At 44.3% G+C, this 26322-nt stretch overlaps 1 protein-coding gene across 9 annotated transcripts in view; it reads right to left on the bottom strand.

Moving 5' to 3' along the window:
* Positions 1-26322, bottom strand: part of CADPS2 (calcium dependent secretion activator 2) — a 919737-nt gene that overhangs the window by 476696 nt on the left and 416719 nt on the right. For all 9 annotated transcript variants that reach the window (XM_063927189.1, XM_063927182.1, XM_063927183.1 and 6 more), the window contains one exon: positions 22175-22362. In XM_063927189.1, coding sequence (XP_063783259.1) covers positions 22175-22362 — 188 coding nt within the window. The remainder of the gene's footprint in view (positions 1-22174; positions 22363-26322) is intronic.

The raw sequence follows: 26322 nt of genomic DNA, 5'->3' as shown, positions 1-26322 counted from the left end.
ATTGTTCTATAAAATATTGTCTCCATGAATCTATCTCCACCAATACCAGCATCTACATCACCTGGTATTTCCATGTGGTCTCCCATCCAAACAGTAACCAGGCCCAACACTGCACAGCTTCCAAGGTCACATGAGATTGGGCATGACCAGTGTGGTGTGACTAGAAGTACATTTATTTGTGAAAAAAGGACTAACCAGGCTCTTTTCCACTGCCCTGGCCAAAGATTAAATTTACATAGACCTACAGATGTGTCCACAGTCTTCTTTCGCATGAAACAGCCCTTCTAGTCTCACCATGCCGTGACTTGGTAGTGTCAAGCGTCTTTTTGCGTCTTTTTTCATTAAAATGAGTCTTATTACAAAGCGATAATATGACGCACAAGCAGCTTCTACTGATTAAAATGATATGCGGCATGCCTATGTTCTGTGTGCAACTGCTGCTGTATCTGCATACGGAATGCCATGCTACAATGTTTTCCTAGAAGAGAATTTTGTATGCAGATACAGCTACATCTGTAGTACATTTTAGTCAACTGAGAGTCACTCACATTTAAGCTGAATCTATAAAAGTTTCACAGGACTGGCAAACATCTGTTGTTAAATTATTTTGCTTGACAACCTGGCCAGAAGATGCAAACTAGATCTCCCTCCTCCAGGTTTAGCCTTAGAAGACGTCCTCTCACCATTATGGTACTAATCATGAAGGAAGATTTCCATAAAATTCTGTAAACTTAGCTCAGGAAAAACAGCCAAATGCTTAAATCACAATTTCTTTATAAAGAGAACGTCCTTTATAAAATCTGGCAATGTATAGGAGCAAATGACAATTGACCCTTCGCGCCCAAACACTGGAAAACAGACAATGGTTGTTCAGACAAATGGGTTAAATGTGTATGATTTAACAAATTTATCCGAACAATCACTTTTGTCTGTTTTCCGGATTTGGGAGCAAATGGTTGATTGTCATTTGCTGCCATGCATTACCAGATTTTTGTTTCCCCCACCAGACAGATTGGACAGATAAATCTTTAGGTGTATACCAAGCTTTTAGTCTGCATCCCTTAGCTGGATGAGACAAAAAGGCCATTATCATTGACCCAGCAACATTCCATTTCAGTCTGCAGGGTGGACTGAATCTAGCTGCCGTCTGACAGCTATGTATTAACAAGAATATCAATCGGGGGGAACAAAATACCACCAAAACTCAATATTATCCAAACCACCTGACTGCGAATCACATTTACTCTGGTTAGATGCACATTAGTCTTCCGAAAGATATATTCCCTTTTTAGATATTTATATTTAAATTCTAGTAATGAAGAAATACCACAAACACAGCATTATCTGTCCATACCTGACTGTGAATCAGATTAACTCTGGCTAGACACATAATTAATCTTCCTATAGCAATACCCTACTTCCAGATATTTATAACCCTAACCCTTTCAGACCTACAGCAAAAACCCGGGTTTTTGCCAGTGAACTCGCATCAATCCAGGTTTTTGCTGTGTGTGAGCAGAAACAACCCGGGTCGTAGTCTCTGTACCAGGGTTTTTCCTGGTAAAACCCTGGTCACTTCTAGTGTGACTGCATCCACCCTGGAGTTTTTAGACCCGGGTTCATACGCGCACGCAGGGGGGGGTTTCCGAGTACCTGGAAACCCCCCCTGGCCTCCGGTCCATCGGCGCTGCCGTCCGATTTTTTTTTTAAAATGAGGAAAAGCTTATGCACCAGCTCCCTCCTTACACTGTCCGAGTGACAGTGAGAACCTGGCTGCTGCCGCCTGCCTGTAGGGGGAGCTGCAGCGGAAGCACGCAGCTCCTCTCAGGCAGTTCAAGGGGCCATGAGACAGAGCTACGTGATGCAGTGTCTGCTGTCTTCGGCTCCCACTATAGTTTGAGAGTAGTGTAAGGTGAGGAGGGGGTTCTGTTTAATGTTAATGGGTGTGTGTATTGCTATATAAATGTATAGTGTGTGTGTGTATTAATGTATGTATGCTAAGTACATGTATAGTGTGTGTGTGTGTGTGTGTGTGTGTGTGTGTGTGTAACTATGTATGTTTGCTGTGTGTATGTATATATGCTGTATGCATGTGTACTGTGTGTGCATGTATACTGTGTGTGTATGTACAGTATGCTGTGTGCATGTATAGTGTGTGTAACTATGTATGCTGTGTGTATATACAGTATGCTGTATGCATGTCTACTGTGTGTGTGTGGGTGTGTGCTGTGTGCAGGTATACTATGTATGTGTGTATGTATGTATGTACGTACGTACAGTGTGTGTGTGTGTGTATGCATACTATGTGTGTGTGTGTGTGCATGCATACTGTTAGTATGTATAATGTGTGCATGTATACTGTGTGTGTATGATGTGTGCATGTAAACTGTGTACACACACATGTATGCTGTGTACAGTATGTGTGTGTATGTCTATGTACAGATGTTCTGTGTGTGTGTGTGTGTGTGTGTGTGTATATATATATATATATATATATATATATGCACATACACACATACACACATATATACATACACACACAGCTTGTGCAGTGTGCTGGCTACTCAATTACGAGCATACACACACACGTACGGACCCCCCCCCCCCCCCCCATGGAAATCCTGCGTTTGCCACTGGGGTTAGAAAGATAGAGTCTGATAGTCTGTTCGGCTAATAGCTATTACATAACCCAGCTAAGTTTAGATTATTACACAGCAGACTGGGCAAATGCTGTATACTTACAGGGTGTTTACATACAAGAAGGGCAGATCTGAAACTGAGGAATGGTAATACTGGCTGATAGATGGATGTGTTATGGGGGATGTGAGTGGGAGCACCTTAATACACTATCAAAATCTACAGCCAAAATTGATCTTTGAAATCCAACATGTTGGACAGCTGGATTTAACAATCCCAATCGATTAATGGTCTGAATCCGAGATCTATAAACCCCATACATTGAATATTTAGTTACACATTTGTCTGCAAATTGCCCTAATCAATTGTTGATGTATGGGGGCCTTTAGTCTGGCTAGATACACAATTAATCTTCCAATAGCAGTACTCCCCCCCCCAGACATTTAGACAAATTCTAGAAAGGAAGAAAAACCTCCTTCACAGCACTATCTGACACACCTGAACGTGAATAAGACTTACTCTGGCTTGATGAACATTAGTCTTCCAATGGAAGCGCCGCCTTAGTTAAAGCCCCCAAACATCAGCAATCGATTGGGGTAATTTGCCTATATGCAGATGATTGTGTAACTAAATCTAGTGAGTTAACCCTTCATCTGCCTTCCCTTTGCTTCTGCTCTCAGCCTGAAAGATATGTTATCTATTCAGTGTCTGCATATCATCTACTCATTGCCTGCTAAACAATCTTTACAGTGCCTCATCTGCATGGCTGAGACTCCAACCTAGTTTTGACATCACCCTCCATGCTCCTGTACGCCTCTAACCCTCAGCTATTCCCTATGTGTGCTGGGGAGGTGTGTATGTGTGTGTGTGTGTGTGTGTGTGTGTGTGGGGGGGGGGGGGAGTGGTATAATAAAGTGTGCTGGAGAGTGGGGAGGGAATGGTACATTAATGTGTGCTGGGGGTGGTATATCTAAGTGTGCTGGGGAGGGGGGGGGGCGTATATTAATGTGTGCTGGGTAGGAGGGATGGTATATTAATGTGTGCTGGGGGTGGTATATCTAAGTGTGCTGGGGAGGGGGGGTATATTAATGTGTGCTGGGTAGGGGGGATGGTACATTATTGTGTGCTGGGGGTGGTATATCTAAGTGTGCTGGGGAGGGGGGGTATATTAATGTGTGCTGGGTAGTGGGGATGGTATATTAATGTGTGGTGGGGAGGGGGGAGTGGTATATCAGTGTGTGGTGGGGACGGGGGTTGGTATATTAATGTGTGCTGGGGAGGGAGGTAGTAGTATTAATGTGTGCTTGGGAGGAGGGAGTGGTATATTAATATGTGCTGGGGAGGGGGGAGTGGTGTATCATACCCTCCAACATTTTACACATAAAAATCGGTACACATTAGGAAAGGGGGCATGGCCATGAGGAAAGGGGGCGTGGCAACACCCATTTTCATATACTTTCAATGGAAGTTTGGAAAGCCAAAAATCAGTACAGACCATAAAAAAAAGGTACTGTACCTGCTAAAAAGGTACAGTTGGCGGGTATGGTACTGTATATTAATGTGTGCTTGGGAGGGGTGGGTGGTATATTAATGTGTGCTGGGGAGGGGGGTAGTAGTATTAATGTGTGCTGGGGAGGGGGAGTGGAGGGTGTGTGTGGTATATTAGTGTGTTCTGGGGAGGGGGGGAGTGGTATATCAGTATGTGCTGGGGAGTGTGTGAGCGGTATATTAATGTGTGCTGGGGAGGGGAGAGTGGTATATTAATGTGTGCTGGGGAGGGGGAAGTGGTATATTAATGTGTGCTGGGGAGGGGGGAGTGGTATATTAATGTGTGCTGGGGAGGGGGGAGTGGTATATTAATGTGTGCTGGGACGGGGGAGTGGTATACTAATGTGTGCTGGGGTGGGGGGGGAGTGGTATACTAATGTGTGCTGGGGTGCGGGGGAGTGGTATATTAATGTGTGCTGGGATGGGGGGAGTGGTATACTAATGTGTGCTGGGGAGGGGTGGTGGTATATTAATGTATTCTGGGGAGGGGGGGGGGAGTGGTATATCAGTATGTGCTGGGCAGTGTGTGCGCGGTATATTAACGTGCTGGGGAGGGGGGAGGTATATTAATGTGTGCTGGGGAGGGAAGAAAGTGGCATATTGGTCTGTGCTGGGGAGTGGGGGGTAGTATATTAACAATGTGTGTGGGAGGTAATGGAATATTAAAGTTTATTTTTTAGTAATGCAGTTTTCCACTGCCTGTCCCCCTCTCCCTGTCACCCACTGATTCTCACTCTCTCACCATCACCTCTTTCTCCTGTCACCCAAACTCTCACCTTCTCCCTATCACCCCTCTCTGTTACACTCTCCCTTTCGCCAACTGATACTTACTTTTTCCCCATCACCCCTCTCCTGTCCACCAGTGACTCTCACCCTCTCCGTGTCACCCCCTGTTTTCACCCTGTGCTTGCCAACCTCTGCCTCTCATTGTCACCTTCCTCCTCAAACTATCACCCACTGGCCCCTGTCTCTAATTGTGGCAAACAACTCGTTTTCCCACAATAAGCGTGCCCGTGGATGTGCATGCCCCCGCGATCCATAGGACTGCATGGTGTGACTGCTCCCGCGAACGGGACACAGCTTGCTGTGGCTAGTCACAAGTGTTGTGTGGCTGCTTGCGGGTAGTATGAGAGTAGCCACATCTATATTTGTAGGAGGGCACAAAATGTATAGTTTACAGGAGGGCACTGAACACCCTACAAACAGCCCTGATCATACCTTTGCAAAATGATGCTGCACTGCAGGGGGCTCATCTAAAAAATGCGCAGAGAGATGTAAATTTTGGAGGGGCATGTCCTAGCTTAATTTAACTTGAAGGATAAAAATAAAGCTGTCCAGCATTTGAGAACTACACATAATTGCATTGTAATCTATTTTATTTGCTTCGCTCCAATCTCAGAATCAGTCCCTCTATGTATATGCTGAAATGAATTTGTATTGAGTCTATCCAGACGATAATGTGTCATGTATTTTTGTTTTAAAACACTTTCAGTGTAGATGCGTGAAAAAGTAGTCAGAGGACGCTGCATTACTCAAACCATCATAGTTTCAGGAAGGATGCCAGTGGCCATGTTTTCCACTTCGTTATATTTGAGTAAAGCCACATTCTGCAGCACTCAGGTATGCAAATTACCTAGAGTCTGGGTAACATGGCTCAGGGTCTCCGAATCATTGTACTGCAAGTTTTTGATGCAAATATTGTACGCTTGGATGAAATTCCAGAAAGATTGGTAAGTCTACTGCGGTGCTGGGCTGTCTGATAAGCAAAGAATGTGCAGACTTACACTTTGTTGACCATGTTGGCGGTGATGCATTTGACAAGACTGACACATTTGATTATTCAGATGGTGGGAGGTAATGAGGATCCTGAAATGCTTATCAGAAATTTGATGAAATATGGTTATCTGTAAAGAATATCATTATGGACAAGTATGCTTTAAACACAGCCATGCAAAACATTCAGTCCTGTGTTTCCAAGTTCAAACTGTTAGCTAAGAAATGTGAATATGGCTTGAATGAACTGATTTGAGACAGGATTGTCTGTGGCAACTACAATGACACAACATGCATGCAACTACTGCATGACAAAGCTTACACGTGAAACTACCATAAACCTTCAAAGGAAATGGTTTACTAGCATTGGAAGGAACTTCATTTGGCTCTAAGTTATGGAATTACATACCCTGTTTTTAAGACGTATGGAGGTGGTATGAGAGGAGACCTTTGTCAGTATCTTTCTCATGTTGATCTACATGGATGACCTGCCTCTTCCAGAGAGTTGCTGTGTGACATCTGATGTTTCTTTTGCATTCTTTGATGAGCGCATGCTCTTTGAAGGTTTCCATCAGCACTGTCAGTGGTTCATCACCCCTCATCCAACCAAAAGCTTCTATGCACAACATGTACATCAAGGAATGAAATGCAGGGCTAAGATATGATCTTTACTGGCCCTCTATGTCTAGTGACATTGAACATACTGGCAATTTGTAATGCCCTTTGGCAAAAGATTACTGATCTTCCCTGGTTCATTGTTGCTGATGACATTTTTAGGGAAGTATAGGGAGTACCTGGCTGTGTTTTTTTTTTTAAGTTGACAAACTGCCTCAAATTCAGCAGTAATAAACAAGCTGAAGAGGCACTCTCTACACAGCATGCCACTAAATCTCCTCAGGGATAATGCCATGCAAGCATACCATAAACATTCATTATCTATCATCCAGTGAATTGACCAAAAAGGCAGAACACAGTGCCAAAGATTTATTGGACATATTCACAGCACGTCTTCATGTGAAAAATACCCCTAGGAATTTAAGGTACTCTCATCCCTGTGGTTAAGCTTAAGCTGCAACCACATGTTTAGTCATAGAGGGATCACTCACCATATCCAAAACATGTCCATTCATGACAAGTCCTCTCACTGGTTGAGCCACCTACAGTATAACCTGGTCAGATGATTTGCATACAGGCACCTGTGTGCAAAGGTGTTCCAACAGATTGCCGGGATGCCAGCCGAACTCAGATGTTTTTTTTAAGGGGTCAAACACTTACAAGGCATGGTAAGATGTTAAAAAGAAAAATTTTCTATATATTATTTACGTGCATGGCATAGTGGTTGGGGGTAGGTGCATAGTGCAATCCACCAGTTTCAGGAAGTATGCAGACAGCCTTGTTTTTCAGTTGTTTTTTAATAAATCAATCCACATTTTGCAGTACTTATGCATCCTGTAATGTATTCTTCACCCACCAATCTACACTTGAGAGAACTGATTTGGAAATAAACTTAAGTTTCAGTTATATTGAAATTGTACAAAGGGCATAATTAAATTGTCCTCCAACTAGGTAAAGCAATTCTTTATCGTAGGTTACAGCTGCAAATGTGACTTTTTGCTTTTAGCAAAGGATTCAATGAGAGTTCCTGCGGCTTTCAGTTCACAATTCCAGAGTAAGTCAAAAGTAGTGAAAAATCCTAATTTATAAAAGTTGGAAAAATCATCTGTTTGAAATTATTTAACAGCCTCCAATACTTTGCCTATGACCACTAACAGCCTTCTACACTGTCCTGCTATCTTATTTGCCATTTATTTGGGGGTGCACAGGATGATTTACTCATGTTTTCATAAGCTTCACATACATTAGGTTGTGCATTGCTGAATTAACGTGCAACACTGAATTGAGCTGGATGCACTTGACGCAGTTGATTAAATTTGGCTCAATCAGATGATAGTGATATGACATTGGAATGGCCCAAAATCTTGAGGCTGCCCGCAACTCCTAGCCTATTAGATTTACACCAGTGTGTATTGCAGTTACGCTCTGCAGGAAGGAAAGCTTTCTCTTGCAGGGTCCACAGGTTATCCACAGGATTACATTGGGATATGAGGTAGCGACAGCGGATTGGCACCAAACGATCAAAGCTTTCGGCCTCCCAGAATGCAACGGGCCCATCCCTATATCCCCGCCTCCTGGCTCAGGCAATTCAGTTTTTCGTTTGGTGGGGCAGGAGCTAAACCATGGTCAATGGGCTGCTGGGTTTTACAGCCATAGGCTTTTTTATTTACATTTTTATAGTCTGACTATATTTTTTAAGCGCTCTTTCTAAAAAGCGTATTATATGTACCTTAGAAAGAGTCGCTCCAACAACTCCCCGCCGGGTCACGACAACACTTACCCACGTGTAAAGTGCTGTTTCGGAGGGCGTCTGTGTAGGATGTACTAGCAAGTCCATCAGATGTTATCAGGCTGTGGCCAGAGCATGGGGAGAAGGTAAGGCATCGGTTCCGCTTAGTAGGGGAAACGCGAGACACAGCCGCACTGTTTCGGGATTGATACTACCGAACAGTCGCTGACATGGCTGCCACCTCGGGTGCACCAGAGCTAGGTATCAGGTATCATAGGCTCCAGGGGTAGTATGAGGCCGTGTTTCCTAGGGTTGATGTCAGCAGTGGGGAGTAAGATGCTCCCTTGGGTGCTCCTCCCCCCGGTTCATAAACAGTTTCCTCTGAGTCTCCCACCATGAACTGAGTTCCCGATTCCGTCTGAGATGCTGTGTCACTAAAAGGACCCAGTCGCAGTATAGGCAGCTGTATGACTGGTGCGTCGGTGTTCACTTGAACATCTGTGTTCACTGTAGGTTCACGGGGTGATTGTGTACACTAATAACATCTGGATTATGTGCAAATTGTTTTAGCTTTCACCAAAGCCTCTTGAATAATCTGAGGCAAACACAGGTTCAGGTTGAACCCCCATGGGCTACTTTTGCACAGACATTATTCAGTATAGCTTAGCGGATAATGCCAGCTCCTATACCAGGGATAGGTTACCCTATTAATCCTTACATACAACATTCCACCTGGGGGTTATCACATCCAGTATAGGAATCAGCAGCCTCTCAACAGAAATAGGCTGAAAGGCCGGTGGGAAGTAAATCACATAGACATGAAACAACATCTTCACAGTCTACACATGTCTCAAATGAGGACTCGTTGGAGAATGAGGACTCATCGCACTCTGGGTCTGCATACAGAGACGAGGAGAAAGGCCTCAGCTCAGTGGACATTCCTGAGCTAATTAGTGCTATTAAAGCCATTCTATCCTTAGAGAAGGCAGCAGAGCCTTTGTTAAAATCTAAGGCACCTGTGTTTAAATATCTCAAAATAGTTAGGACTGAATTTATCGGGTCATGGTGGAAATTAAGCAAGAGGCTTGGGTCACACCCAGTAAGAAGTTTAGAATTCCAAGGAAATGGAATTCCAATTATCCTCTTCTGGCTGGGGACTGTTTAAAAAGGAATATGGCTCCCAAAGTAGACTCGCATGTCATCCGATTGGTGCAAAAATCTACATTACCTCTGCCTTCAACATCATTAAATGATGTCACGGATAGGAAAATATATGGTTTTCTTAAAACCATTTTCTCCTTGTCTGGGGCATTCATAAGACCAGCCATGGCTTTGGCTTGGATGGCAAAAGCAGTGACAGCCTGTGCTGATGCATTGGAGGATGACCTTTCAATGGCATCTAGAGAGCAAAAATCCCATATTGCACATATCAAACAGGTAGCTATTTTTATGGAAGAAGCAGCCTTGGATATGGGTAAAATTGCCTCTCAGGCATCAGCCTCAGCAGTAGCAGCACGCAGAGCGGTTTGGCTACGTACAGTACATGGAAAGCTGACTCAGAATCTAAGAAGGTTCTGGAGTCTTTGCCTTTTACTGGAGATATTCTTTTTGGTAAAGATTTAACCAGTATTTTGGAGTCAGAAGCAGACTCCAAGAAAGTGAAGTTTCCTTCCACACATTGGGCCTAATTCTGAGTTGATCGCAGCAGCAAATTTGTTAGCAGTTGGGCAAAACCATGTGTACTGCAGGGGGGACAGATATAACATGTTGCAGAGAGAGTTAGATTTGGGTGGGGTGTTTTCAAACTGAAATCTAAATTGCAGTGTAAAAATAAAGTAGCCAGTATTTACCCTGCACAGAAACAAAATAACCCACCCAAATCTAACTTTCTCTGCAAATGTTATATCTGCCAACCCTGCTGTTCACATGGTTTTGCCCAATTGCTAACAAACTTGCTGCTGCGATCAGCTCAGAATTACCCCCATAAATCCAAGCCTAGTTTTCCAGCTTTTCGGCTTTTTTGGATAATTCCAGTCCTCCTGCACAACGAGGACAGGGTTTTTATTCCAAAACTGTTTCTAGTCCAGAAGCCAAATGGGTCATTGCGTCCCATACTCAATCTCAAAGTGCTGAACAAGTACATTTGGGTGCCTTGGTTTCATATGGAGACTTTACGTTCCATTATTTTGGCCATGGAGCCGGAGGATTTTTTGGTATCCCTGGATATCCAGGATGCTTACATTCAAGTTCCTATAGCACTGTCCCATCAAAGTTATCTGATGTTTGCTATTCTCTAGCAACATTTTCAGTTTCAAGCCCTATCATTTGGACTGGCCACAGCTCCCAGAGTGTTCACCAAAATTATGGTAGTAATGGCATCTTATCTCCGTCAGCAGGGGATAAGGATTTTTCCATACCTCAATGATTTATTAATCATGGCACAATCTCAGGAATTGCTTCAGTGTCATCTGCGGCAGACAATAGCTTGTTTGCAGAGACATGGTTGGCTCATAAATTGGGTAAAGTCATCCCTGGTTCTGTCACAAAGGATGACTCACTTGGGGGCTGTGTTGGATTGGAGTCTTCAGAGAGTAATTTTACCTTTGAAAAAAATATCCAAAATTCAGTAAAGGATTCAGGAGCTGCTACACAGTCAAAGGGTATCCATTCACGCAGCAATGTATGTGATGGGGTTAATGGTGTCAACATTTGACATGGTGGAGTATGCTCAGTTCCACTCGAGGCTTCTGCAACATCTGATCCTTTCCAAATGGAATGGTTTTCATCAGACAATAAAAACGCAGACTATGGTCTTTCCTCTGGAAGTAAGGAAGTCATTAGCCTGGTGGCTGCAAACATCCCATCTGGACAAAGGGAGACGCTTTTGTATATCAGATTGGGAAATTCTGACAACAGATGCCAGTGTTCGGGACTGGGGAGCGGTGTCAGGAAGGAGTTGCTTCCAAGAGCAGTGGACCAAGGATGTGAGTTGCCTGCCAATAAATATATTGGAACTTCAGGCCATATATATGGCACTTATTCAGGCAAAGGACATTCTTCAGAGGACACCAGTCCAAATCCGCTCGGACAATGCAACGGCAGTAGCGTACCTCAACCATCAGGGAGGAACTCACAGCCAAAACGCAATGAAGGAGGTAAGTCCCACGTTAAAGTGAGCAGAACTTCATCATCCAGCCTTGTCCGCAGTATTCGTTCCGGGAGTCCTAAACTGGGAAGTGGATTTTCTCAGTCGATACGCCATTCATGCAAACGAATGGGCTTTACACCCCGAGGTCTTCCAAATTCTGGTAGACAAGTGGGGGTTTCCAGAGATGGATCTCATGGTGTCCCATCAAAACAACACACTTCCCGTATACAGGTCAAGAACAAAGGATCCCAAAGCGATCTTTGTGGATGCCCAGTCAGTGAGATGGGACTATCGTCTGGCTTATGTGTGATGCGAAAGGCAAAACAAGGAATGGGCGCCATGATACTAATAGCTCCGGCTTGGCCCAGAAGACATTGGTACACATATCTGCAGAGGTTGTCGATGGATGCTCCATTCCTACTCCCTAAACATCTAGATCTACTGTCTCAGGGTCCTTGGTATCACAAGCATCTAGATTGACTGTCTTTGACGGTGTGGCTCTTGATACTTCCATCCTGAAAGCAAGAGGATTCTCACAACAGGTAATTTAAACAATGTTCAGAGCAAGGAAATCTTCCTCAGCTCGCATTTATGACCGAATATGGCAAGCCTACATTCAATGGTGCAGTGACCGGAAATTTGATCCTAGGTCTTTCATAGTTTCCAGAGTCCTAGGATTCCTTCAGTTAGGAATGGACAAAGGGCCTAAGGGTGGCTTCCTTGAGAGTGCAAGTGTCAGCATTGACTGTATGGTTCCAAAAGAAAATTGCTAACCTACAGGATGTGCACACTTTTTTCCAGGGAATGCTGCACATTCAACCTCCTTCTGTTCCTCCTACAGTGCCTTGGGACTTAAGTTTAGTTCTAAAGGCCCTTCAAGTTGCCCCATTTGAACCACTAAAATGAATGGATTTTAAATGGTTGACAGCTAAAGTTCTCTTTCTACTGTCTATTGCTTCAGCTAGAAGAGTTTCAGATTTAGGGGCATTGTTATGTCACCCTCCTTTTCTGATTTTTTATCCAGATAGAGCGGTTCTCAGAACCAAATCTGGGTATTTTTCTAAGGTGGTGTCTAAATTTCACCTTAACAAAGAAATTGTAGTCACTGCATTCCAAGGACCAGACCTTTTTGTGGGAGATGCATTGTTGGACGTAGTCCATGCTTTAAGGATCTACGTGGATCGTACCAGTGCCATCAGAAAAACAGACACACTCTTCATTCTCTATGGATTTCACAAGAGAGGATGGCCTGCAGACAAGCAGACACTGGCGAGGTGGCTTTGGATGACGATTTCAGAAGCATATTCTCTAGCTGATCTCCCTGTTCTGGCTAATGTCTCTGCACACTCTACTCGTAAGGTAGGTCCGTCATGGGCAGTACAATGTGGTGCTTCAGCAAAACAGATATGTAAGGCGACCACATGGTCTTACTTTAACACATTTATTAGACATTATGCCTTTGATACCCTTGCCTCTCAGGTCGCTGAATTCGGGTGAAGGAATCTCCTGTCCAATCAGGAGAGTCCCCACCACTAAATTGCTTTGGGACATCCCAATGTTATCCTGTGGATAACCTGTGGACCCTGCAGGAGAAATAATCGTTATGGTAGACTAACTGTTGATAACTCTATTTCTCCTAAGTCCACAGGATCCCACCCTTAAGCACCTGATTTGAGGATCCTTTCACTTACTAAGCTCTTCCTTCTTGTACGGAAGGGTGTGCATGCGTGTTTTTCTCGCCTGATTAGGGCTCTCTATGATGCTCCTGCCTTGAGCTTTGGAAAACAACTGAATTGCCTGAGCCAGGAGGTGAGGATATATGGACGAGCCCGCTGCATTCTGGGAGGCCGAAAGCTTTGATCGTTTGATGCCGTTCCGCTGTCGCTAACTCATATCCCAATGTAATCCTGTGGATCCTGTGGACTTAGGAGAAATAACATGAACAGTAAGTCTACCATAACGATTATTTTGTGATGTTAGATATGACAAATAAGGCTCAATGTTACAACAGTAACCAACCAAAGCAACAAGCCTATACAAGTAATAAAGACATAAAACAAAAATGAATTAAGTTCTGCAAGTAATGTGTCAAAACTTTTAATTGAGCTCAAGTTAATTTATTCTAAAATTTATTTTACTAGATGTACATGACACTAATACGTAGACAAATTATATTTATACTGGTTTTATATTTATAGTTTTAAAAGGTTAAAATGAAAATAATAGGATTTTAATTACTTACCGGTAAATCCTTTTCTCATAGTCCGTATAGGATGCTGGGGTCCATTTAGTACCATGGGGTATAGATGGGTCCTTTGGGAGCCCCTGGCACTTTAAGAGTTTAATAGTGTTGGCTGGCTCCTCCCTCTATGCCCCTCCTACCAGACTCAGTATAGAAACTGGACGAGAGAAGGAAATACACCGATAGTGGTGAGATAGTGGTGAGATTCACACCAGCTCACACATAACAAAAAAAGAAAGTCAAGCTAACCAACTTGGAACAATTCAGCAATAGCTGAAACAACAATACTGAACCAAGTAACAATGCAGGAATACAAAGCACTGGGCAGGGGCCCAGCATCCTCTACGGACTACGAGAAAAGGATTTACCAGTAGGTAATTAAAATCCTATTTTCTCTTACGTCCTAGAGGATGCTGGGGTCCATTTAGTACCATGGAGATGTACCAAAGCTCCCAGTATGGGAGGGAGAGTGCTGAGGTTCCTGCAGAACAGATTGACCAAACTTTTAGTCCTCAGTGGCCAAAGTATCGAACTTGTAGAACTTAGCAAACGTGTTCAACCCAGACCAAGTAGCTGCTCGGCAAAGCTGTAAAGCCGAGACACCCCGGGCAGCCGCCCAGGAAGAACCCACTTTACAAGTAGAGTAGGCCTTAACTGATTTTGGACACGGCAAGCCTGCCATAGAATAAGCAAGCAGGATGGTAAACCCTATCCAACGAGAAATCGTCTGCTTAGAAGCAGGACACCCAACCTTGTTGGGCTCATAAAGGACAAACAAAGTGTCTGACTTCCTGTGACGAGAAGTTCTCTTCACGTAAATCTTCAAAGCCCTCACCACATCCAAGGACTTTGAGGTAATTGAGGAGTCAGTAGCCACTGGCACCACAATAGGTTGGTTGAGATGAAAAGCCGACACAACCTTTGGAAAAAACTGCTGACGCGTTCTGAGCTCAGCCCTATCTTCATGGAAAATCAAATAGGGGCTCTTGCAGGACAATGCCCCTAATTCTGACACACGTCTAGCAGATGCCAATGCCAACAGTGTGACCACCTTCCAAGTAAGAAAGTTGACGTCCACCTCCTGCAAAGGTTCGAACCAATCCGACTGCAGGAACTGCAGCACCACATTAAGATCCTAAGATGCCGTAGGAGGCACAAAGGGTGGTTGGATGTGCAGAACCCCTTTCAAGAATGTCTGAACCTCAGAGAGGGCAGCCAATTGTTTCTGGAAGAAATTGGACAAGGCCGAAATCTGGACTTTTATTGAGCCGAAGCGTAAGCCCACATCCACACCTGCCTGCAGAAAGAGGAGAAACCATCCACCATTGGAAACTTCTTGGATTCACACCAAGACACACATTTTTTCCAAATTCGATGGTAATGATTAGACATAACTCCCTTCCTGGCCTGAAGTAAGGTAGGAATGACCTTCTTCGGAATGCCCTTCCAAGCTAAGATCTGGCGTTCAACCTCCATGCCATCAAACGTAGCCGCGGTAAGTCTTGATAAGCGAACGGCACCTGTTGAAGGTCCTCGCGACGAGGAAGAGGCCTCGGATCCTCCATGAGTAATTCCAGAAGATCCGCATACCAAGCCCTCCTTGTCCAGTCCAGAGCAATGAGGATCGCCTGAACTCTTGTTCTTTTTATTAGTTTGAGAATCCTTGGGATGAGTAGAAGTGGAGGGAACAGATACACTGAATGGAACACCCACGGAGTTACCAGTGCATCCAACGCCACTACCTGTGGGTACCTCGACCTGGAACAGTACCTGCGAAGCTTCTTGTTGAGGCGAGAGGCAATCATGTCTACCTGAGGTACGCCCCAATGTCTTGTCACCTCTGCGAATACCTCCGGGTGGAGACCCCATTCTCCTGGATGGAGATCGTGTCTGCTGAGGAAGTCCGCTTCCCAGTTTTCCACTCCCGGAATGAATATTGCTGATAGCGCCACTGCGTGCTTTTCTGCCCAGAGGAGGATTCTTGTTACCTCTGACATTGCCGCTCTGCTCTTCGTTCCGCCCTGTCGGTTTATGTAGGACACTGCCGTTACATTGTCCGACTGACCTGAATGGCCTGATCTTGCAGAAGATGTGCCGCTTGTAGAAGGCCGTTATACATGGCCCTTAGTTCCAGAATGTTTATCAGAAGTATGGATTCCAGACTTGACCACCTTCCTTGGATGTTTTCCCCTTGGGTGACCGCACCCCAACCTCTGAGACTTGCATCCGGGGTTAGAAGAATCCAATTCTGAATCCCGAACCTGCGGCCCTCGAGCAGGTGAGAAGTTTGCAGCCACCAGAAAAGCGAAATTCTGGATTTCGGAGACAGGCGTATCAACTGGTGCATGTGGAGATGTGATCCCGACTATTTTTCTAGGAGATCCAGTTGGAAGGATCTTGCATGGAATTTTCCATACTGCAGAGCCTCGCAGGAGGCTACCATCTTCCCCAGAAGGTGAATGCACTGATGAACTGATACCCGGGCTGACTTGAGGACATTCTGTACCATTGATTGGATCACCAAAGCTTTCTTACCAGTAGAAACACCCTCAGCACTTCTGTGTCGAGTATCATCCCCAGGAAGGGCAGTCTCCTTGTCGGTTCCAAATGTGACTTTGGAAGGTTCAGGATCCACCCACGATTCTGGAGTAGTTGAGTTGAGAGAGCAATACTCTGCAACAATCTCTCTGTGGACTATGCTTTTATCAGGAGATCAACCAGATATGGAATTATGTTCACTCCTTGCCTGCGGAGGAGTAGCATCATTTCTGCCATGACCTTAGTTCTGAGATAAGCCTGGTGAGGCGGCCGGATCAGAATATGAAGGTATGCATCCTTGATATCTAGGGATACTAGGAATTCCCCCTCCTCCAGACCTGGGATCACCGCTCTCAGAGACTCCATCTTGAATTTGAATTCCCTCAAGTAGGGGTTCAATGACTTTAGGTTGAGAATCGGCCTTACCGAACCATCCAGTTTCGGTACCACAAAAAGGTTCGAGTAATAACCCTTGTGGTGTAGATGAGGTGGAACTGGGACAATAACATCTGTTTTTACCAATTTAGAATGGCTTCCTGTAGGATAGCACTTTCTGTCAGCGAAACTGGTAAGACTGATTTGAAGAATCTGTGAGGTGGGAGTTTCTGAAACTCCAGTCTGTAGCCCTGGGTAACAATGTATGTCACCCAGGGGTCCAGGCCTGATGACTCCCAGATGTGACTGAAATTTTTTAGTCTCGCTCCCACCTGCCCGATCTCCAGGCTGGGAAGTCCACCGTCATGCTGCAGATTTAGAGGAAACGGAACCTGGTTTCTGTTCCTGAGAACCCGTTGGTGCTAATTTTTTGGATTTTCCCCGACCACCCCTAAATAAGGTGGAAGGGGATTTGGATTTTTTACATTTTGCGATACGAAAGGACTGCAGTGTAGATGTAGGATAAGATTTCCTAGTTGGTGGAGTCGCTGAGCGGAGAAAGGTTGACTTACCTGCAGTTGCCATGGAAATCCACGCATCCCCAAACAGAGCCTGACCTGTAAAGGGTAGGTTCTCCACACTTTTCTTGGATTCTGCATCCGCAGTCCATTGGCGTAGCCAGAGTCCTCTGCATGCTGATACCACCATGGAAGTAGCCCTTGCATTCAGCATTCCAAGGTCTTTCATGGCCTCCACCATGAACCCAGCAGAATCCTGTATGTGACGCAAAAAAACAAATCAATGTCACACCTATCCATAGTATCTAAGTCCTCTAGTAATGTGCCTGACCACTTTACTATGGCTTCAGAAATCCACGCACAAGCAATAGTGGGACTTAAAGCCATGCCTGTAGCAGTGTATATAGATTTGGGCGTATTCTCAATCTTGCTGGCAGCTGGCTTCTTTAGGGCGGTTGAACCAGGGACAGGTAAAACCAACTTTTTAGACAACCTAGATACAGAAGTGTCTACTATAGGTGGATTTTTCCCATTTCTTTCTATACTCTTCAGGGAAAGGGAAAGCAATGAGAATTCTTTTAGAGATCTGGAATTTTTTCTCTGTTTTCTCCCAGGATTTTTCAAATAAAGAGTTCAGCTCTTTAGACGCAGGGAAGGTGAGAGAGGATTTCTTATTTTCTGTAAAATAAGATTCCTCTTCCGGCTCAGGTACCTTCTCAGTAATATGCAAAACATCCCTAATGGCTGCAATCATCAACTGCACCCCCTTAGCAAGGGATACATCCCCCCTGCACATCCCCATAACCGTCCCCAGTATCAGTGTCGGTATCAGTGTCAACTTGAATTATTTGGGCAAGTGTATGTTTTTTAGGGTATGTGCTTGGGGTATTAGAGGGAGTAGGAGCTGAATGCTGTAACCCCTCTACAGACTTTCTCAAAACCTGCGTCTCTTTCTCATTATGTGATATCCTTGATGAAATCTGTGATATCATTCCCCTTAAAGAATCCACCCATGGGGGTTCGGATTCGACAGGTTGGTTAATGCACATTGCAGTCCGGAGTACATGGGATAGACTCTTCAGGAGAAGATACACACTCTGCAGCACAGGACACAGAGCCCTTAGACATGGTAATGTGGATAAATACACATACAGACACAGTTTCCCCCAGAGTACCTTCAGAGAGTCACAGAGTATAAGGAGCCAGCCACACAGCACCCCAATGAGCAGTTATTATGATAACAGCCCGGCGCAGACTAAATAACCTTAATAGGTTAAATAGTACGAACTGCACTTGCCCCCCCCCCCCCCCCCCCCCCCCTGTCTATAACACCCTGGTACCGCAGTAACTGGAGTTATAGGATGGTCAGCGCTCCCTGTCAGGGTGTCTCAGCGTTCTGCAGGGAGAAAATTGTGCTGGTGAGTGCTGGATCCGCTGAGAAGCACCGCCCCCTGAAATGGCGTGCGGCGTCCCGCACATTATGTTTATACTGGCCTGAGGTTTTTAATGCTAACAGTGGGATTAGCCTCTGTTAGCTACATTACCAGTGTCAGGGTGATCGCGCTGGCCCAGGACGCCCCTAAGTCGTGTCTACAGTAACCTATTGCTGAGCCTTCATGGAGCGCATCCTGACAGAGCTGCGCTCCCACCGTTGTGCCGCCATTCCCGCCGGTGACCCGCTAACCGGGCTGCCAGCGTTGTACTCACTACTCGTCTTTCTTCTGGCTCTCTTAGGGGGTGGCGGCCATGCTGCGGGAGTGAGCAGTCGCCTCGTGGGCTTGCGATCAGCACCCTCAGCTCAGTGTCATGTCAGCGGAAATAGAGAACCATTAACTTTAAGAGTTGGTTCCTACTCCCCCCCCTCACCCCCAAGTCCCACGAAGCAGGGAGGCTGTTGCCAGCAGCTTTCCTGTACCTAACAACTCTTAGAAAAACAATAAAACTAGAAAAACTCCTAGGAGCTCCCCTAGCTGTGACCGACTCCTCCAGGCACATTTTCTAACCTGAGTCTGGTAGGAGGGGCATAGAGGGAGGAGCCAGCCCACACTATTAAAAACTCTTAAAGTGCTAGTGGCTCCCAAAGGACCTGTCTATACCCCATGGTACTAAATGGACCACAGCATCCTCTAGGACGTAAGAGAAAAAGGCAAGTAAATTATTAATTGCACTAAATAGAAATTCTTCCTCTGTATCAATACTCTGTACCTGTAACCATTTTGAAAGACTTCCAGGACTTACTGTAGCTGAGTTTCTCAATGGTACATCAATGTTTAGGGAACATTACAAGGAAGACAGCAGGAAAGGATTACCAAGTTTGTATTGGGAACCACTCATTTCTTCTATAAATCGTATGTCATTGCGCAATCATGAGACATCATAATGAAGCAGTATCTGGCACTCTTCCCAAAGGTGTATGTCATGTTTTGTAAGTGTAGCCTTGCCCCTCACTGAATACAGATGTGTCTGCATATATCTATCCCCAATACACCATGTGGCGCAAGAAGCCTGGCGCGAGTGAGTTGCTATGTCCCGTGTAACTCTGCAAGTGCCAAGAGTAATTTTTGCATCTTTTTGTCCAAAAATATGTCTTAGTCGCAACGTAATGCGACTAAGACTGCACTGATTACTTTTATATGCAAGACTGGTATATCTGTGTACAATTGAGTCTGTATACAAAGCAAAATGGAACTTGGTGACGAAAAAACTTGTCTCTGCTGCATTGTAGCACTTTGCATACAGACTCAGGCGCACACTGATACACAATGCATTTTTGGGCGAAAAGATGCAGAAAAGATGCCAAATGAGTCGCACGGGCAGCAGTAATGCATGAGGACACATCTGTATCTTAGATGCATGGAAAGTTGCTACAGAGAAGGGATGCAAACAGAGTTATCAGATACTACGGTGCAAATTTATCAATGGGCATTTTTCTTGATGGGTTTGAAAATATTGCATGTTACTGGTGATTTTTCCAGGACAGGATTTATAAAACATTAACATTAAATCACACACAGTGTAAGGAAAACCACAAGTGTTTCATGGAAGACTGCCAGGACATAACATCTTGGTCCAGGATTAGGTCACTTAGGGAATCCAATAATATTTTTTAATTATGGGACTGTGCGGATTAAGGTTCAGGAATGCTGTTCCAGATCACATCACTGTTAAAGAAAACTTTCAGAACATTGGACCTGTGCATTACCTATGAAAAATAGCACTGCCAGTATCTGTGGTTGCAGAATAGTGACCTAGCCCAAACAGTTGAAAACATATGAAGGCAAACAAAACACATGGCAGATAGTAGTTCCAGATACTGTACTTTAAAGACAATAGCAAAATTATCAAATATAACATACTTGGTTATAAAAAGGTGCTTATTTAAAACATATTACGACCTAACCCGACAATTATAGCTATGGGAAGAGAAATACCTTGGGGGAAATAGATCATGTTTTACTAATTAAGAGGAAATGCAGGGATAAAGATTTTTTTTTTTAGTGGAAATCTCTTTTTATTGAATTTACTTGTAAGATCATACTGAGTGTCATTTGCCTGCAAAAATTCCCTAGGTTTGACATGTGATGGAGCATACTTGTTAGATAGCAATGTACTGCAGTCTTGTTCTAATACCTCTCTTGGGCCCTCATTCCGAGTCGTTCGCTCGGTATTTTTCATCGCATCGCAGTGAAATTCCGCTTAGTGCGCATGCGCAATATTCGCACTGCGACTGCGCCAAGTATCTTTGCTATGAAGATAGTATTTTTACTCACGGCTTTTTCATCGCTCCGGCGATCGTAATGTGATTGACAGGAAATGGGTGTTACTGGGCGGAAACACGGCGTTTTATGGGCGTGTGGCTGAAAACGCTACCGTTTCCGGAAAAAACGCAGGAGTGGCCGGAGAAACGGGGGAGTGGTTGGGCGAACGCTGGGTGTGTTTGTGACGTCAAACCAGGAACGACAAGCACTGAACTGATCGCACAGGCAGAGTAAGTGTGGAGCTACTCTAAAACTGCTAAGTAGTTTGTGATCGCAATATTGCGAATACATCGGTCGCAATTTTAAGATGCTAAGATACACTCCCAGTAGGCGGCGGCTTAGCGTGTGTAACTCTGCTAAATTCGCCTTGCGACCGATCAACTCGGAATGAGGGCCTTGCTGCCTACTCCAGAGGATACTAAATACAGTAATCAAGGATCCTTAAAGGGCCGTACCGATGGGGAGATTTCCCCAGAGATGTGTGCTGAGCGGTCTAGCACAGACCACTCAGCACACATCTCTCCCCCCCACTCAGCAGAGCGTTATGCGCTGAGTGAAAGGGGAGGGGGGGGGGGGGGGCGACAGACACGGGGGGGGGGGGGCACTCATTTCATCCAGTGGTGAAATGAGCGACCTGCTAGAGTGTGCCTGCCAATCTAGCACCGGCGATAGCAATGCGCAGGACCGCGCATCCCCACAGACGGAGCGATGTTCAGCTAATTTCTAAGCAATCTAGTCAATCTAGTACAGGTTTTAAAGATGTCCATGGATAAGCACAGATAGTTAGATCAAATTGATTAAGTCACCTGTGGCCAACCACTTGCCCATCAGGGTGCCTTGAGGACTGCTTTTGGGAATCTCTGGCCAAGATGTGCACCTTTCCGTCATGATGTCTGAACCTATGACCCTTACTTGCAGCTTGAAAAAGGCAGCATGAGAGCAGGGAGAAGGCCTGCAAGGTCATTAACTTTACCTCTTGTACAATGGTGGATTTGAGCTATATGGGAAAACGTCCCCCTATAATTAATGACACAAGGATCTGGATACCTCATCTTAAGCATTCTTCAATGAGATGATAAAACAAAAAAGACATGTAATATGTAAAACGATCTATATTAAAAGTAACCAAATGTAGCATAGCAAATTCTATAAATGACATGCTAGTATAAAAGCTATGATTGGAAAAAGCTTGCAGTACAATCAATCACATTAGGTTCTCTATAGTTTTTATGTCCAGTGCAAGTTCTACAATTATAAAAAAAGATTTTTTTAGCCTGAGGATAATATAGTTACCTATTTCCATGAACATGAGATGCACAGAAAGCAAAGCTGTAATGAAGCAGTGTGGGGTCGATCACAGACCCTGCCTCAGCATGCTCAATCAATTCTTTCAGGTAGCAAAGGTGTCGATGACAGCCACGTACTCCGTACCGAGCACAATATTCATCTAGTACAAATACTTGACCAGGACTGAACCAGCCCTACAAGTGAAAGAAAACAAGATCAGCAATCTGGCATTTGTGTATTAGCACATTCCAAACAAAAAGAAATACTTAAAATGATCACTACACACTATTAATTTATTTCAGATATGGACCATGGAGTTAAAAACACATTTTTTGGAGTTAACTGGAAATTCCACTGCAGCTATTTAAAAAAGCAAAGTATGATTTCCCCACTCCATTACAGTTAAATTCCCTCCTACATGGACAAAAGCATTATCCTAATGGGATCTTCAAAGAGTTGAGATTCCAGTGATCTCTGCTGCTGCTGTCTCAGCACTGGCGCTAGTCATGACTCCATGCTAAGCAAGCTAGTTCTGTAGTGACTAACCAGGCAGAGAAACAACTCCCCCTTACATAAACACCTGCTGCAAATGGTGCAATCTAGCATGGAACCAGGCCCAGTGACAAGGAGGCACACCGGGGACACTTGTATCAGGCCCATCCATCCTCCTACAGTACATCCACCTAATATGGTACTCTACTGACAGCTGCCTGTGCCGTAGCACTATTCAGCAGGGATCAGACATGAAAGGGGAGTACTCTGTCATAGCTGCCGGCAAACACAGTTTATTAAGATAATATTTTTGATCTGGGAAATTCACATTTTGCCCAGCCCTGTAACTATTTTTTTTTACTATGTTTTGTCTGGTAGAACCTCTGTTGTATGATGATGATATTGGCTTTATTATTATGCAAACAGCTGGCTTCGGGACTATGTGAACTAATGGGGGAGATGTAGTAATCTTGGACAGTGAAAGTGGAGAGAGATGAAGTATCAGTCAATCTGCTCCTAACTGCCATACTATAGGCTATGCTTGGAAAATAACAAGTTGGTACTTTCACTCTCTCCAAGGCTTAGTACATCTGCCCCATCTACAGCTGCCTCCTCTTATGTTGTTGCCGACGCTGTGGTACATCACAGGATGCATGCCATGAAAAAGTGTTGCGAATGATGCCGCAGTGTGGCATGCATGAAATCTGTGACTGCTCCAGACGTGTCCAGGACCGCTCACATAACACAATATATGCTTTAAGCTTTCAAGGCGTATTTAATGCCTGGTATGTAATCTGCCGTCCAAGATGTCAAGAGAGATGTTGCTGGTCTAGGGGACCGCACAGACCATCTTGAAACTAAAATGCAGGAAATGGTAGTTTCTTAATGACCTTACAAACTCATGAACCTACTCTGGTGAAGGTCTCTGCTCTCAAAGGAAAGATAGCTGATCTCAAGGATCGTTCCAGACATAACCACCAAAATTTAGGGAATCCTTAAGTTGATGTTCAACTCTGAAATCTAAGACTATGTGATCTCTCTCTTTTGGAACCTTCTTCCCTCTCTGCATGACAAAGCTCTCCTCACTGACCAGACTGTTTCTTCCGAAGCACCACAACTCTCTGAATTCATCGTTGAGGGAGACACTGCTAAGGTTTCACTTTTTCTATGTGAAGGCGGCAAATCTCCAGGCTACCAGCGCAGATACCAGTTCTGATATCCTTGATTCTTTCCAACTGTTCACTGATTTCTCATTGTTTCCAATTAATAAATGTCCCTACTTCAACCCAATAATGGTGGCACTTCATTCTAATGATACGCCTTAAAGATAGGGATTTCCAGTCAAGTTTCTAATTCGGAATGAGAGCTCCACTGATGTTGATTCTTCACTGGAAGCAGGGTCCAAGATCCTGGAGGAGTAGCAAATCTCAGTGTCCCAGGTCATCACTAAGCCTTGGTTTACTCTGCATTATCTGCATTCTGTATTGTCATATGGTTGGGGAGGGCCCCAGCCTACCCCACATGATACCGATGTTGCCATACTTTTTTTCTTGTGCAAAAACTACTTCCCAATATACCAGGCTGGTTTGAGTTTTCTATCCCCTAGCTATATTTATTTTCTGTTTTTTCTTATCTGTCCACATGGAGACTATTTTTTCTCTTAAGGTTGCAGTTATCAATTTCTCATTGTCCCCTATGTAGTAAATATAGTTATTTATTTTCCCTTAATGTTAAAGGGATAAAGGGAAATGGGGTTACTATTCTGTTTGATGCATTCACTACTTTTACTCTCTCCTATAAGTAGTGGATAGAGGTGATAGATATCTTATTTCAGTGGGCCTCTAGTATGTTCAAGTGGTGACTTTAATCTCTGTCTATGTCCATAATTCCCATCAGATTTCCTTTGTTCAAGAAGTCTGTGAGGAAATCCCAAAAATGTAAAAGGGGGATCTTATTATGTTGAGTGATTTTAATCTGACTCCTAACTTTCGGTTTGATACATCGGGTTTGTCTAGTTTTGCTCTCTCCCACTGAGCTTTGAATATAGCTGCTGCTTTTAATTGAAATGCTATGATGTATGGCACACTACATTTCCTGAGGTGTGAGCCTGTACTTTTTTCTCAAATGTTCACAACACCTATTCCCGAACTGATCTTATACATTTAGCACTCCAGTTAACAAAAAGAGTTCAAATTTTGTCTATAACCTGGTGTGAACATGCCTCCCTGTTATGGGTGTGGAATCCCTATCCCCACAGGCCTCTAGCACGACACCTTGGTGGTTTTCAAAGCATCTCTTTCAGTCACCCGAGGTGGTTTAAGCTTTGGCTGATTCCTTGTACTTATATACCGATACCAACTCTACGATTTATTCTCTAGCCTTCTATCAAAATGGTCACATACTTTTATGATCTTCATTTGCCATCTTTAAGTCCAGATAATGTGACTGCACTTGGAGACGGCTCGAAAACATGATAGTATCGGGTCCCAAGATTTCTGCTGCCAGCCCTGCATATAGCATACTCTAGTTACTTCTGCTATATTATTGAGCTCACTAATACAAATTCTTCAGTGCGTATTAAAGCTAATGACTGTCTGATCCTCAATTGCTTTTAAATCAGTGTGAGACACATACGCGATTACAATTTGACATCGCATCTTTTTTTAAGTTTCCCCATTAACACATTGGCATGGTATAGACACATGCTACCAACAAAAACTGACAACTCACAGTGGAGCAGATGTATTATCCTGGAGAAGGGATATAAATGTGATAAAGCAGTGATAGGTACAAGGTGATAACTAGAGATGAGCGGGTTCAGTTCGTTGAGATCTGAAACCCCCCCCCCCCCCGAACTTCACCTATTTTACACGGCTCCGAGGCAGCCTCGGATATTCCCGCCTTGCTCGGTTAACCCGAACGTGGCCGAATGTCATCATCCCGCTGTCGGATTCTCGCGAGATTCGTATTCTATATAAAGAGCCGCGCGTCGCCGCCATTTTCACTCGTGCATTGGAGATTGAACGGAGAGGACGTGGCTGCGTTCTCTCCCTGAAAAGCTCTGTATCTGTGCTCAGTGTGTTGCAAATATCTGTGCTCAGTGTGCTGCAAATATCTGTTCTCAGTGTGCTAAAAATATCTACGTTCTCTGCCTGAAAATGCTCCATATCTGTGCTCAGTGTACTGCAAATATCTGTGCTCAGTGTGCTGCATTGTGGGGACCACCAGTATATAATTATAGTAGTACAGTACAGTAGGCCATTGCTGTATCTTGCAGCTCTGTGTCAAGTATACTATCCACATCAGTGCTGCATTCTTGTGAGCAGTATATAGTAGGACAGTGCAGCATTCTGGTGACCAGCAGTATACATATAGTACAGTACAGTAGGCCATTGCTGTATCTTGCAGCTCTGTGTCAAGTATACTATCTGTGCTGCATTATTGTGAGCAGTATATAGTAGGACAGTGCAGCATTTTGGTGACTAGCAGTATACATAGCAGTATAGAGTACAGTAGGCCATTGCTGTATCTTGCAGCTCTGTGTCAAGTATACTATCCAAATCTATGCTGCATTATTGTGAGCAGTATATAGTAGGGCAGTACAGTAGGCCATTGCTGTATCTTGCAGCTCTGTGTCAAGTATACTATCCAAATCTATGCTG

The sequence above is a fragment of the Pseudophryne corroboree genome, chromosome 6 (genome assembly GCF_028390025.1).
Source record: "Pseudophryne corroboree isolate aPseCor3 chromosome 6, aPseCor3.hap2, whole genome shotgun sequence".
NCBI lineage: Eukaryota > Metazoa > Chordata > Amphibia > Anura > Myobatrachidae > Pseudophryne > Pseudophryne corroboree.
This window is presented reverse-complemented; position numbering and strand designations above follow the sequence as displayed.